Below are 14,635 nucleotides of genomic sequence, written 5' to 3'. Positions count from 1 at the left end.
TTTTATCTTGCCAGCTTCCTTGGTTACAGAAAAGCCTGCTTGATTATTAGAGTGAGAGTGGAATTACCCAGTCTGGCACAGAATAGATTTTGAAGCGTGTAAAGCCAATGTCACAAACTCAGAGGCCTACAGAGATTGGGCATATAGCCCAAAACAGTGAAGCTGCCTGAGATTACTACCACAGAGTATGGCAGAATTGTGGTGCACTAAACATGTTTGCCCTATTCGAGGCATTCACATTGACAAATTGTGAGGCCCTCTGCAGGCCAACAAAACACATCTCCAAGTCCAGTTCAGCCCTCTAGCCCCTAGTTTGCATCCACTGATCCTGAGCCTGGATTTCTAAGCTGGGAAAGACATCCAAGAACAGACTTTGGAGATCCTTGTACTTCTTGAAACATTTTGTCTCTAAGTACATATGTGTATTTTTCCGGAGTCCTTGGTATTTATTAAAGATCCATGACCCTCCCAAAAAAGAAGTTGCATTTGTTGAAATCATCATCAGCTACCATGCTAAAGTTTTACAATCATTTTTATGTTTTTTATTTGGTTGTTACAAAGTAGTTTTTCGATTATGGTTATATAATTGCGGAATTTCTTACTTGATAAAATAATCTCATAGGATAAAGATATTTTATATTACCAATAATAATTAAAATAATAATAGATGCCAGCCAATATCTATGGAACCCTTAATGCAGCAGTCCCCAACCTTTTTGGCACCAGGGACCAGTTTCATGGAAGACAATTTTTCCATGGTTAAACAGGGGCTGGTTGGAGGGCACATTAGATAATCACGAGAAGCATGCAACCTAGATCCCTTGCATGCAGGGTTCACAATAGGGTTCACACCCCCATGAGAATCTAAGGCCACTGCTGATCTGACAGGAGGTGGAACTCAGGCAGTGATGCAAGTGATGGGGAGTGGCTGTAAATACAGATGAAGCTCCACTCACTCACCCACTGCTCACCTCCTGCTCTGAGGCCCCATTCCTAACAGGCCGCGGACTGGGTTGGGAACCCCTGCCTTAACGTATACCAGGCACAGCACTAAAATGTTTGAACGCATTAGCTCTTTTGATTGACATTACAGCAAGATACTATATGTATATTTCCCTGTCTATGAATAAAACTTAGAGAAGTTAAACAATCTGTGTCGGGTCACACTACTTATAGGGGATAGAACTTAGATTTAAATTCAAGCTGTCTAACTCATCTAAAGCTTGTGAGCCTAACCATGACTGTACTGTTCTATGATATGTGGTACTAAATCTGTGATAATGACAGCAGAGGTAATTGGCATTTTCCTGTTTATCTTCATAGCATGGTAAACATGTAGGGACTCTAACTTGCCTTACATGCTGTAATTGGTTAATGGAAGATCTGGAGCTACAGCCCCAGTCTGTTGTGGGTCCTGTCCTCATTCTTCTGTACCTAACTTTTGAAAGTATTATTCTTATTTAAAAGCTTTTTTTTTAAACAAAACTTCAGGGAGTTAACATCAGGAAAATAGTAAGCAACAACAAAATCTCATTAGTTTTATCACAATAGGAATCTCACCAGATAAGCCATGTTTGGCAACACCAGGTTTCTATGACTCACTCTCTCGAAGACTGCATTCTTTAATTTGGTTGCTCCGCTTGAGAGTTTTAATTTCCTATTGTTCTTTAATCATTTGTGTACGCTTTTAATTCAGAGGCCTCAGAATTTTCACAAGTGAGGTCTATTATCCAACCTCTTTACTTTTTATAAAAATAAGATATGAAAATTAGATTTAAACATTGAGTTTGTGGCATAATCACCAAAAAGTAAGGAGTGGTTTTTTAGTTCTCAAATCTGCTTTTGTATTATCTCTCCTATTGATTATTCCGAGTATTGCCACTATCGCCAATTTTTAAAACTTGCTTTAGATTAATGAAGATTTTGGAAAGACATATATCTAAATCCCCTCACATATAAAAATAGTCTAACTTAAACCACATTTAAATCAACAAAATAAAAAGGCTGTATTCACTAGATCTCTCACTGTGGACTTTCAGATGTGAATATCCTCCATTTATTATTTTTTCTAATTTAATTTGAAAATAGAATCTATTTTTATTGTCAGGTTTCTGCCATCCTACCCCTCCCCCAAATGAAATCCTATGTTTATTTTCCCGAGGCCTCTGTGATCAAACTCACTTAAATGGAAGTTTTGAAAATAAACCAGTGAATTGATACCATTTGCAGCAGTACTCTGATAGTTCCATATGGCTTTTTGGTAATACCAGCTGCCTCATTATAAGCTGTCATTGCAAAACCTCTTGATTAAAACCCAAATATCCCATAGGTAAAACAATATTGCTTTCATTCCTTCAAAATCTACATTTGCAGTGACAGAATATGAGACCCATGTTTGTGTGAAGGTCATTGTGTGCAGAATTTGCTGATTCCAAGCAAATGTTTGAGAGAGATTCATTTAGTAGATGTTGAAGCTGGCCTGCTTGAAACCTGTTTACCTCTGTATTTTTAGGGTCAATGTTTAAAATAATTTTATACTAATAGTACATTCGTTACTTTCTGCATGTTGCATGTATAAATGAAAACAGTAGGTCATGTGTAGATTAACCACAGAATTTTTTTTTTTTTTTTCTGAGACGGAGTCTCGCTCTGTCGGTCAGGCTGGAGTGCAGTGGTGTGATCTCGGCTCACTGCAAGCTCCGCCTCCCGGGTTCACGCCATTCTCCTGCCTCAGCCTCCCGAGTAGCTGGGACTACAGGCGCCTGCCACCTCGCCCGGCTAATTTTTTGTATTTTTAGTAGAGACGGGGTTTCACCGTGTTGGCCAGGATGGTCTCGATCTCCTGACCTCATGATCCACCTGCCTTGGCCTCCAAAAGTGCTGGGATTACAGGCGTGAGCCACTGTGCCCAGCCACCACAGAATTTTAATAGAAAATAATGTTTTCAGAGGTAGACCTCTTTGGACACTGAGTAACTGTGTGTACTTATTTTCCAAATGGCTGAGCATAATTTTTCCCCACCATATAAATCTCTAGAGAAATCTTTTTAAAACCTATCACACATTTTCCTGCAATCTTAAACAAGATATATGTGATACAATTAAACCCTTTTATAATAACTCAGGGTCATCATTATGGATATCAGTTAGAATGCTGACTAGATGCCACCATCATCTCACTTGGATCACTGCAATAGCTTCCTAACTCATTTCCCAGCATCTACACATGCCCCATTCCAATTCTTTCTCCTCCACACAGCTGCTGGAGTGACCTTTAAAACAGAGGAATCTGATCATTTCAGGAACCTGCTTTTTAAAACCTTCAATGGCTTCCTATTTCTCTTAAGATGAAATCTAAAATTTATAATGTATCCTCTAAAGGCCTCCACTTCACCCACCTTCCTCTAGACTCCTGAATTTGTTTCAGATCCTTTACAGGACTTTGGATCTGAAACACTAGGACCAAGCTAGTGTGGTAGAATGCAAATACTTCACAGAATTTTCCCATCTCAATACATAAAATAATGCACAAAACATAATTTTTAAAATCATCAACCACAAAGAAAAACATCACCAATAGTAACCAAAAAAGAAAACAGGCAAGGAAAGAAACAAAAGAGTCACAGTAGACAAAGTCATGAAAATGCTCACTTAATATTTCCAAACAGAGTAAAGGAAATAGCTGCTGACTTGAGAAGAAATAAATGGAGGATTTAGATGTGGATACCTCTATTTCTCTGTTCCTTTTCCTAATTTAATTTTAAAGTAAGATTTCCATTCTGTTTAGTTTATGCTCTTCCCCTTCCCCCCACATACAAAAAAAACCCAAGTTTATTTTCCTAAACAAGACAAAAGGAAACAGCCATATGCACTTCCTTTAAAAATGAAAGTGAAAGAAACACTCAGAACACAAAGAACCCATCCTAGAAGAAAATAGAATTCGATAAAAAGGAAACTTCATAATTTCATTTTGCTATCAAGCAACTTAGTAGATCACAAAGAGTGTCACAAAATGAGTTAAGGACAATTGCAGATCAAGAAAAAGGAGAAACAGCATCACAGAGCCATGGCACAAATCCTCAGTTCAAGGCCCTTGGCACTGTTTTAGTGGTTAATAAAAAAAGATTAATTATCTCTGAAAAAAAGGCAGCAGCCCCAGTCAGGGGCTTATAGATAAAATCCCCATCTCCCTGGGATGGAGCACATGGGGGAAGGGGCAGCTGTGGGTGCAGCTTCAGCAGACTTAAACGTTCCTGCCTGCCAGCTCTAAAGAGAGCAGCAGATCTCCCAGCATAGCATTCGAGCTCTGTTAAGGGACTGCCTCCTCAAGTGGGTCCCTGACCGCCATGTCTCCTGACTGGGAGACACCTCCCAGCAGGGGCTGACAGACATCTCACACAGGAGAGCTCCAGCTGGCATCTGGTGGGTGGCCCTCTGGGACGAAGCTTCCAGAGGAAGGAACAGGGAGCAATCTTTGCTGTTCTGCAGCCTCCACTGATGATACACAGGCAAACAGGGTCTGGAGTGGTCCTCCAACAAACTCCAGCAGACCTGCAGCAGAGGGGTCTGACTGTCAGAAGGAAAATTAACAAACAGAAAGGAATGCCCTCAACATCAATAAAAAGGACATCCACTCAGAAACCCCATGCAAAGTTCACCAACATCAAAGACCAAAGGTAGATAAATCCACGAAGATGGGGAGAAACCAGCGCAAAAAGGCTGAAAATTCCAAAAACCAGAATATCTCTTCTCCTCCAAAGGATCACAACTCCCCACCAGCAAGGGAACAAAACTGGATGGAGAATGAATTTGACAAATTGCCAGAAGTAGGATTCAGAAGGTGGGTAATAACAACGTCATCTGAGCTAAAGGAGCATGTTCTAACCCAATGCAAGGAAGCTAAGAACCTTGAAAAAAAGTTAGAGGAAATGCTAACTAGAATAACCAGTTTAGAGAAGAACATAAATGACCTGATGGAACTGAATAACACAGCAAGAGAACTTCATGAAGCATATGCAAGGATCCACAGCCGAATTGATCAAGCAGAAGAACAGATATCAGAGATTGAAGATTAACTTAATGAAATAAAGCAAGAAGACAAGATTAGAGAAAAAAGAATGAAAAGCAATGAACAAAGCCTCCAAGAAATATGGGACTATGTGAAAAGACCAAACCTATGTTTGATTGGTGTACCCGAAAGTGACCGGGAGAATGGAACCAAGTTAGAAAACACTTCAGGATATTATCCAGGAGAACTTCCCCAACTTAGCAAGACAGGCCAACATTCAAATTCAAGAAATGCAGAGAACACCACAAAGATACTCCTTGAGAAGAACAACCCCAAGACACATAATTGTCAGATTCACCAATGTTGAAATGAAGGAAAAAATGTTAAGGGCAGCCAGAGAGAAAGGTCAGGTTACTCACAAAGGGAAACTCATCAGACTAACAGCGGATCTCTCTGCAGAAACCCTACAAGCCAGAATAGAGTGGGAGCCAATATACAACATTCTTAAAAAGAATTTTCAACCCAGAATTTCATATCCAGCCAAACTAACCTTCATAAGTGAAGGAGAAATAAAATCCTTTACAGACAAGCAAATGCTGAGAGATTTTGTCACCACCAGGCCTGCCTTACAAGAGCTCCTAAAGGAAGCACTAAACATGGAAAGGAACAACCGGTACCAGCAACTGCAAAAACATATCAAATTCTAAAGACTATCGACACTATGAAGAAATTGCATCAACTAACGGGCAAAATAACCAGCTAGCATCATAAGGACAGGGTCAGATTCACACATAACAATATTAACTTGAAATATAAAGGGGCTAAATGCCCCAATTAAAAGACACAGACTAGCAAATTGGATGAAGAGTCAAGACCCATCAGTGTGCTGTATTCAGGAGACCATCTCACAGGCAAAGACACACATAGGCTCAAAATAAAGGGATGGAGGAATATTTACCAAGCAAATAGAAAGCAAAAAATAAAAAATTAAAAAAATTAAAAAGGCAGGGATTGCAATCCTAGTCTCTGATAAAACAGACTTAAAACCAACAAAGATCAAAAGAGACAAGGGCATTACATAATGGTAAAGGGATCAATGCAAAATGAAGAGCTAACTATCCTCTATATATACACCCAATACAGGAGTGCCCAGAGTCATAAAGTGAGTTCTCAGAGATGTACAAAGAGATGTAGACTCCTGCACAGTAATAGTGGGAGACTTTAACACCCCACTGTCAATATTAGATCAACGAGACAGAAAATTAACAAGGATATTCTGGACTTCAACTCAGCTCTGGACCAAGCGGACCTAATAGACAGACATCTACAGAACTCTCCACCCCAAATCAACAGAATATACTTTCTTCTCAGCACCACATTGCACTTATTCTAAAATTGACCACATAATTAGAAGTAAAACACTCCTCAGCATATGCAAAAGAATGGAAATCTTAACAAACAGTCTCTCAGACCACAGTGCAATCAAATTAGAACTCAAGATTAAGAAATTCACTCAAAACCACACAACTACATAGAAACTGAACAATCTGCTCCTGAATGACTGCAGGGTAAATAATAAAATTAAGGCAGAAATAAATAAGTTCTTGAAAGCATTGAGAACAAAGACACAACGTACCAGAATCTCTGGGACATAGCTAAAGCAGTATTTAGAGGGAAATTTATAGCCCTAAATGCCCACAAGAGAAAGCAGGAAAGATCTATAACTGACACCCTAACATCACAATTAAAAGAACTAGAGAAGCAAGGGCACACAAATTCCAAAGCTAGCAGAAGGCAAGAAATAACTAAGATCTGAGCAGAACTGAAGGAAACAGAGACACAAAAAACCCTTCAAAAAATCAATGGATCCAGGAGCTGGTTTTTTGAAAAGATCAAAAAAACAGACTGCTAGCCAGACTAACAAAGAAGAAAAGAGAGAAGAATCAAATAGATGCAATAAAAAATGATAAAGGGGATATCACCACTGATCCCACAGAAATACAAACTACCATCAGAGAATACTATGAACACCTCTACGCAAATAAACTAGAAAGTTTAGAAGAAATGGATACATTTCTGGACACATACACCCTCCCAAGACTAAACCAGGAAGAAGTCAAATCCCTGAATAGACCAATAGCAAGTTCTGAAATTGAGGCAGTAATAGCCTATTAACCAAAAAAAGCCCAGAACCAGACAGATTCACAGACAAATTCCACCAGAGGCACAAAGCGGAGCTGGTACCATTCTTTCTGAAACTATTCTAAACAATAGAAAAACAGGGAATCCTCTCTAACTCATTTTATGAGGCCAGCATCATCCTGATTCCAAAACCTGGCAGAGACACAACAAAAAAAGAAAATTGCTGGCCAATATCCGTGGTGAACATCGATGCGAAAAATCCTCAATAAAATACTGGCAAACTGAATCCAGCAGCACATCAAAAAGCTTATCTACCATGATCAAGTCCGCTTCATCCCTGGGATGCAAGGCTGGTTCAACATACGCAAATCAATAAACATAATCCAGTGCATAAACAGAACCAGTGACAAAAACCACATGATTATCTCAATAGATGCAGAAAAGGCCTTCAACAAAATTCAGCATCTCTTCATGCTAAAAACTCTCCATAAACTAGGTATTGATGGAACATATCTCAAAATAGTAAGAGCTATTTTTTGACAAACCCATAGCCAATATCATACTGAATGGGCAAAAACTGGAAGCATTCCCTTTGAAAACCGGCACAAGACAAGGACGCCCTCTCTCACCACTGCTATTCAACACAACATTGGAAGTTCTGGCCAGGGCAATCAGGCAAGAGAAAGAAATAAAGGGTATTGAAATAGGAAGAGAGGGAGTCAAATTGTCTCTGTTTGCAGATGACATGATTTTATATTTAGAAAACCCCGTTATCTCAGCCCAAAAACTTCATAAGCTTATCAGCAACTTCAGCAAAGTCTCAGGAGACAAAATCTATGTGCAAAATCACAAGCATTCCTATACACCACTAATAGACAGAGACCCAAATCATGAGTGAACTTCCATTCACAACTGCTACAAGGAGAATAAAATACCTAGCAATACAACTTCCAAGGGATGTGAAGGACCTCTTGAAGGAGAACTACAAAACACTGCTCAAGGAAATAAGAGAGGACACAAACAAATGGGAAAACATTCCATGCTCATGGATAGGAAGAATCAATATTGTGAAAATGGCCGTAATGCCCAAAGTAATTTACAGATTCAATGCTATCCCCATCAAGCTACCATTGACTTTCTACACAGAATTAGAAAAAACTACTTTAAATTTCATATGGAACCAAAAAAGAGCCCACATAGCCAAGACAATCCTAAGCAAAAATAATAATAATAATAAAAAAATAAAGCTAGAGGCATCACATTACCTGACTTCAAACTATGCTACAAGGCTACAGTAACCACAATAACATGGTACTGGTACCAAAACAAATATATAGACCAATGGAACAGAGCAGAGGCCTCAGAAATCATGCCACACATCTACAACCATCTGATTGTTGACAAACCTGACAAAAACAATCAATGGGGAAAAGATTCTCTATTTAATAAATAGTTTTGAAAAAACTGGCTAGCCATATGCAGAAAACTGAAACTGGACACCTTCCTTACACCTTATACAAAAATTAACTCATGCTGGATTAAAGACTTAAACATAAGACCTAAAACCTTAAAAACCCTCAAAGAACACCTAGGCAAAACCATTCAGGACATAGGCATAGACAAAGGCTTCATGACTAAAACACCAAAAGCAACGGCAACAAAGGCCAAAATTGATAAATGGGATCTAATTAAACTAAAGAGCTTTTGCACAGCAAAAGAAACTACCATCAGAGTGAACAGGCAACCTACAGAATGGGAGAAAATTTTTGCAGTCTATCCATCTGACAGAGGGCTAATATCCAGAATCTACAAAGAACTTAAACAAGTTTAGAAGAAAAAAACAACCCCATCAAAAAGTGGGCGAAGGATATGAACAGACACTTCACAAAAAGAAGACATTTATGTGGCCAAGAAACATATGAAAAAATGCTCATCATCACTGGTCATCAGAGAAATGCAAATCAAAACCACAATGAGATACCATCTCATGCCAGTTAGAATGATGATCATTAAAAAGTCAGGAAACAACAGATGCTAGAGAGGATGTGGAGAAAATATGCTTTTACACTGTTGGTGGGAGTGTAAATTAGTTCAACCATTGTGTAAAACAGTGTGGCGATTCCTCAAGGATCTAGAACCAGAAATATCATTTGACCCAGCAATCCCATTATTGAGTTGTACCCAAAGGATTATAAATCACGCTACTAGAAAGACCCATGCACATGTATGTTTATTGTGGCATTGTTCACAATAGCAAAGACTTGGAACCAACCCAAATGCCCATCAGTGATAGACTGGGTAAAGAAAATGTGGCGCACATACACCATGGAATACTATGCAGCCATAAAAAAGGATGAGTTCATGTCCTTTGCAGGGACATGGATGAAGCTGGAAACCCTCATTCTCAGCAAACTAACACAAGAACAGAAACCAAACACTGCATGTTCTCACTCATAAGTGGGAGTTGAACAATGAGAACACATGGACACAGGGAGGGAAATACCACACACCAGGGCCTGTTTTGGGGGGTGGTGCTAGGGGAGGGATAGCATTAGTAGAAGTACCTAATGTAGATAACAGGTTGATGGGCGCAGCAAACCACCATGGCATGTGTATACCTATGTAACAAACCTGCACGTTCTGTACATGTACTCCAGAATTGTAAGTATAATTTTAAAAAATTAATTAAAATGAGGATTCATCAATGATATGCACATACCTTAAATATTATATCTTAAGACATTCAAATGCCATTTATTAGTTAGGGCAAGGTCTTTTGAGTATCGTTTAGTGTTTGGAATTTGATTTTATCTTTCTTTTATAAACTATACCCATAATACAGCATCAGCAATTTCCAGCTTGGATTCCTTAAAGTAGAAAAGGAACTTGATATATGCAAAGCAATAGGATCTTTCTCCCTCTCCTTCTGTGATTTCCACCCTTTTTTTTTAAGTGACTTGCTTTTCTTGACTCTTTAGAAACATATTGTTTAGATTTCACAGGACAACTCTTTTTTTACATTCATTTTTATTTACTTTTCCCGTAGCAACCCTATGACCTAACACTATTATCTCCATTTCATAGATGAAGAAACTCAGACTTTAAAAAGATTACCCTATTTTGTGCACATTGAAATCTAATAAATGTATTGATAACTGACAACTTGAAGCGAGGCATAGAAAATGCCAAGATATTATTATAGCATATTAGACTATTTTTGCATAAAATAATACAACTATGTTTTTATAAGCTTTGTAGCCAAGTTTATCTCTAGAAATAAAATTTATAATGGAGATATCATTATCAGTATGATTTTGCATACAATCTCTTAAAACAGATTTCAGAGCAACTAATGATCTAGTCAGAAGGCCTGAATTTTAATTCAGACAAAACCAGTTACTAATTCTATGACCTTGAATAAACTATCTATTCTCCTTAGGCCTCTGTACATGGAGGAGATTGAATTTAATGGATTCCCCAAGGTCTTTCCAATCTCTGATTTTCTGTTTACAAACTATTTTACAAACTATAAAGCCTTCCGATTAAAATGTATTAGACAATAAACATACTTTTGTGAAACACATTGCAAAATGCAAAATTTATATTGGATTTCCCAGTTTTTAATGAATTGGGTGAAGATTGAATGTAATTAAAAAGTTCATAAATGATTCCATTGTTAATAAAAATTATAGATATAAAACATTTCGGAAACATTTTGAAATCAAGCAGCTAAGTTAAAAAAATAAAGCAAAAGATAAAAATTTTTTCTTAATGATCTATAACTCTTAAAATCAGTCTGTATACTATCCATCTGTTACACACTGGAATTACTATAAAATTAGCCTAACATGTACTAACAACTAGCCAAAGAGAATCAGAGATTCCTAGGTTGCTTAAATAAGTATTACCGGAAAAGACTTATGTTTCTGTTGGTCCATCCACCAGTAGGGTTCATTCTAGACCGTAGCAGCAACCCCTTTTTCCCTGGCCAATTCATTTTAATCTACTGTAAGATTGTACATAGCTTTAATCACACCACGTCTCTTTTTAAGGGTTTTTGGTGACTCTGTGTTGCCTAGAGAATTAAGTCTTGACCACTTACCCTGATTTTCAAGGCTCTCTCAGGCTGGCCCCTGCCTGTCTTTCCAACCTCATTCCTTATTGTTTCCTTGTATGTGCTTTCATAGTAGGCTATGTTAACTATTTAATATTTGCTTTCCAGGACATTCCCTCTTTACCTTGCTCATGTGGTCCTGCTGCAGATATTGCCTTTCCCCTCATCATCCCAGCTTTTCACTCTCTCCATCTTTCCAGACGCAGCTGAAATAGCACTCCTCTTACAAAGCTTCCCTTGACCTCCTCAGCCGAAATTTCTCTCTGCTGTGGAGTGTAATAGGCCTTTCTCTGTGACCCTCATCAATTCTCCATTCTTGGTAGACGTTTTTACGCATATGACTTACTGGGCTGGAAATTTCAGTTAGTCAAATGTATTCCTGTATGCTGAATAGTGAATAGTTTATAACACAGTCTTTTATATAGTAAGGCTTTAATTAAATATGCAAAATTATCACTGGTATACACTATTTCTGGGTTCACCTCACCAAATATTTATTAGATACCTACAGTGTGCAAGTCACTTCAGTACGAAGGGTGAGACGTAAAAGGAACAGTTAATACAAGACAGATGAACAAAAGAAATGGAATCACTTCTCAGTTTCCAAAAACTTGATAAATGAAAATACCACCAAAGAAACCAACAGTCACTCACTCAAACAAAATGATATTTTTGTTGTCAACTCCAACTGCAGAAGACGAGAAGGCAGGGATTTGAAACTGTGGAAAGTGAAACTGCATATAAGGAGAGATTACTAGAGTGCATAATTTGAAATGATACTCAAAATTAAAGTTTAATGATAGTATTTGAGAAAAAAATAACATAAGTTATGAACCAGGCATGTTTGTATTCAGTCACAGTGAAATTTACAAGAAGAGATTTTCTGTAAAAAGACCAAGGAAAGGCCAAGATTAGAATGAAGAATTACATTGACTTAGGTTGCTTTTTCAGTTTATATCATACTAAATGAGTGCATATGCCAGGCTTACTAGTCAGCTCTAAAACACAAGTGGTATCAGGGACCAGTATCAAAATGATCAAAAGTGATTTTACAATCACTTAAAAAACCCCAAATATTTATTGGCCTACAATGTGGTAGGCCTTTTGCTTGGAACTGGGGATACAATAATGAATCACACAGGTCCCTAACCTGTGCATCACTAACATACAATGTCAGTCACACACATACACACACACACACACACACACACACACACACGTTTGTATTCCAAACATTTTTATAGTTTTCTAATTTTTTGTTTTGATGTAATTGTCAATGAGAATTGGTAATGTTTTGGGTATTTCCAGAATTGAGGGCATGGTGTAGATGGGAGGTGGCAGGTGGGAGTTGGGGGCTGGGGAGGTGAGAGAAAGGTGTCTAGTATGCCCCAAGGATGAATGGTGATACCAGTCACTGAGAGCAAAGGATGGGGAGAGGGGAAAGGACACGTTTCCTCTTGGGTTTGGGCTGCCTTTGAGCCATCTTAGATGTTGAGTAGGTGTTGGATGTGGGACTGAAACTAGATAGGGAACTGGAGCCAAACACAGAGGCTCAGACTGGAAATATAAATGTGGGAGCCATTTAGGTTTGGGTAGTGTTTGAAGCTCTCTTTGAATGAAATGGTGTAAGTAGTTGATTAAGTGTTAGAATGCAAACAGCTAGAATCCATGTTTCAGGTATTAAGTTTTAAACAAGTACTAGAATAGTTTTTGAAACTCACATATTTATAGCTTTGCCATGTATTAATGCAGTATAAATTTCCGTCCTTTGCAGGTGGATGACTGTGGCTTTTCTTTGAATCATCCTAATCAGTTCTTCTTTGAGAGCCAACGTATTCTAAATGGTGGTAAAGACATAAAGAAGGAACCTATCCAACCTGAAACTCCTCAACCCAAACCAAGTGTCCAGAAAACCAAGGATGCATCATCTGCTCTGGCCTCTTTAAATTCCTCTCTGGAAATGGATATGGAAGGACTAGAAGATTACTTTAGTGAAGATTCTTAGGCAGTTTTGTAACCCTTTTTCCTCAATAGCCTGTTTCCTGTTTTTAAGATTTTGCCTTTGTTGTTGAAAAAGGGTTTCACTCTGTCACCAAGGCTTAGCGCAGTGACACAATTACAGCTGATTGCAGCCTCAACCTTCCCAGCTCAAGTGATCCTCCTACCTCAGCCTCCCAAGTAGTTGGGACCACAGGTGTACACCCCATATCCAGCCAATTTAAAAAAAAATTTTTTTTGTAGAGGTGGGGGTCTCCCTATGTTTCCCAGGCAGATCTCAAACTCCTGGGCCCAAGCGATCCTCACACCTCACCCTCCCAGAGTGCTGGGATTACAGTTGTGAGCCACTGTGCCTGGCCTTTCTTTTTTTAACCTTTTTGTTTAACTTCTGTCTTCACTGCGTCCCAGTCCATCTACAGGCACGTGCACTTATTAGGAAAGCAGGTTTGAGGTAACAACAGAGACTTTCACTATATTTTGCTTTGACAGAAGGACAGAGGAAGAGTTTCTATTAAAATCTGTCACTTGAGTGATGTCATTTCAGTCCTGTTTTAGGAGATAAAAATAGCTTTGGGGACTGGTTAAAGTCCCCCAGAAACTACAGTAAAGAACAACTTTTGTTTTAACTCTTAATCACTTTATAATTTTGACTCAATCCTTTTCTGGACCATTTTTGTTAATAAATATCAAAGTGTACATGACAGTGTCTGTGTATAATTGGGAGAGTCTTATGTCATAACAGATTGGACATTACTTCAGTTTTAAAGTGGTAATTTGGAATATCCAACACACTGCTGATCACTAATGAAGATTTTAAAGTTTTCTTTACCTTTTTTTAAGAGTTGACCTATTTGTGGTTATTCTACATCAGGCACCTTTGAGTGGCACCAAACTCTCCCGAGTGAACTGTGACTTGGGAATTAAAATAAAGTATAGCCAGTTATATTTATTAAGGAATAATATAGGGATATTTTATTATGTAAAATAATGGCGCGTCTTATCTGCTGCCATTACTCTGGGGACAGGTTCATGAAGAATAGACAATTACCAAGCAAGAAGGTTGTACATATAAAATAAAGTGTTTATTTTACCCTCCAACTTCCATACCTTATTACTTCTGTAGTTGCTGTGAATTACCAAATAGATTTGGTAAATTAATTAACTTCAGCAATGAATAGTGATACTTATAGTAACCCCCTCCTTTCCGTGCCAGCAATAGAATTTAATAAATGTTGTGGATGATTACAGATATACGAGATCAATGCCCTGTTCTCTCTGCCTGCTTCTGTCGAGGGGGTAAGGTGAAGTTGATGATCCCTGGCACGTATGCCTTGTGGAGCAGTGCCATTGTGGACACCCTCATCTAAATAGTGA

General features: G+C 38.3%; 1 protein-coding gene across 1 annotated transcript in view; it reads left to right on the top strand.

Moving 5' to 3' along the window:
* Positions 1-13,957, top strand: part of PRIM2 (DNA primase subunit 2) — a 315,579-nt gene extending 301,622 nt beyond the window's left edge. Inside the window, exon 14 of the mRNA XM_003254106.4 lies at positions 13,038-13,957. Within this exon, the coding sequence (XP_003254154.2) occupies positions 13,038-13,268 (231 nt within the window). The 3' untranslated portion in view covers positions 13,269-13,957. The remainder of the gene's footprint in view (positions 1-13,037) is intronic.
* Positions 13,958-14,635: the final 678 nt, after the last annotated feature.

This window comes from Nomascus leucogenys, chromosome 22a (genome assembly GCF_006542625.1).
Source record: "Nomascus leucogenys isolate Asia chromosome 22a, Asia_NLE_v1, whole genome shotgun sequence".
Classification (NCBI taxonomy): domain Eukaryota; kingdom Metazoa; phylum Chordata; class Mammalia; order Primates; family Hylobatidae; genus Nomascus; species Nomascus leucogenys.
This window is presented reverse-complemented; position numbering and strand designations above follow the sequence as displayed.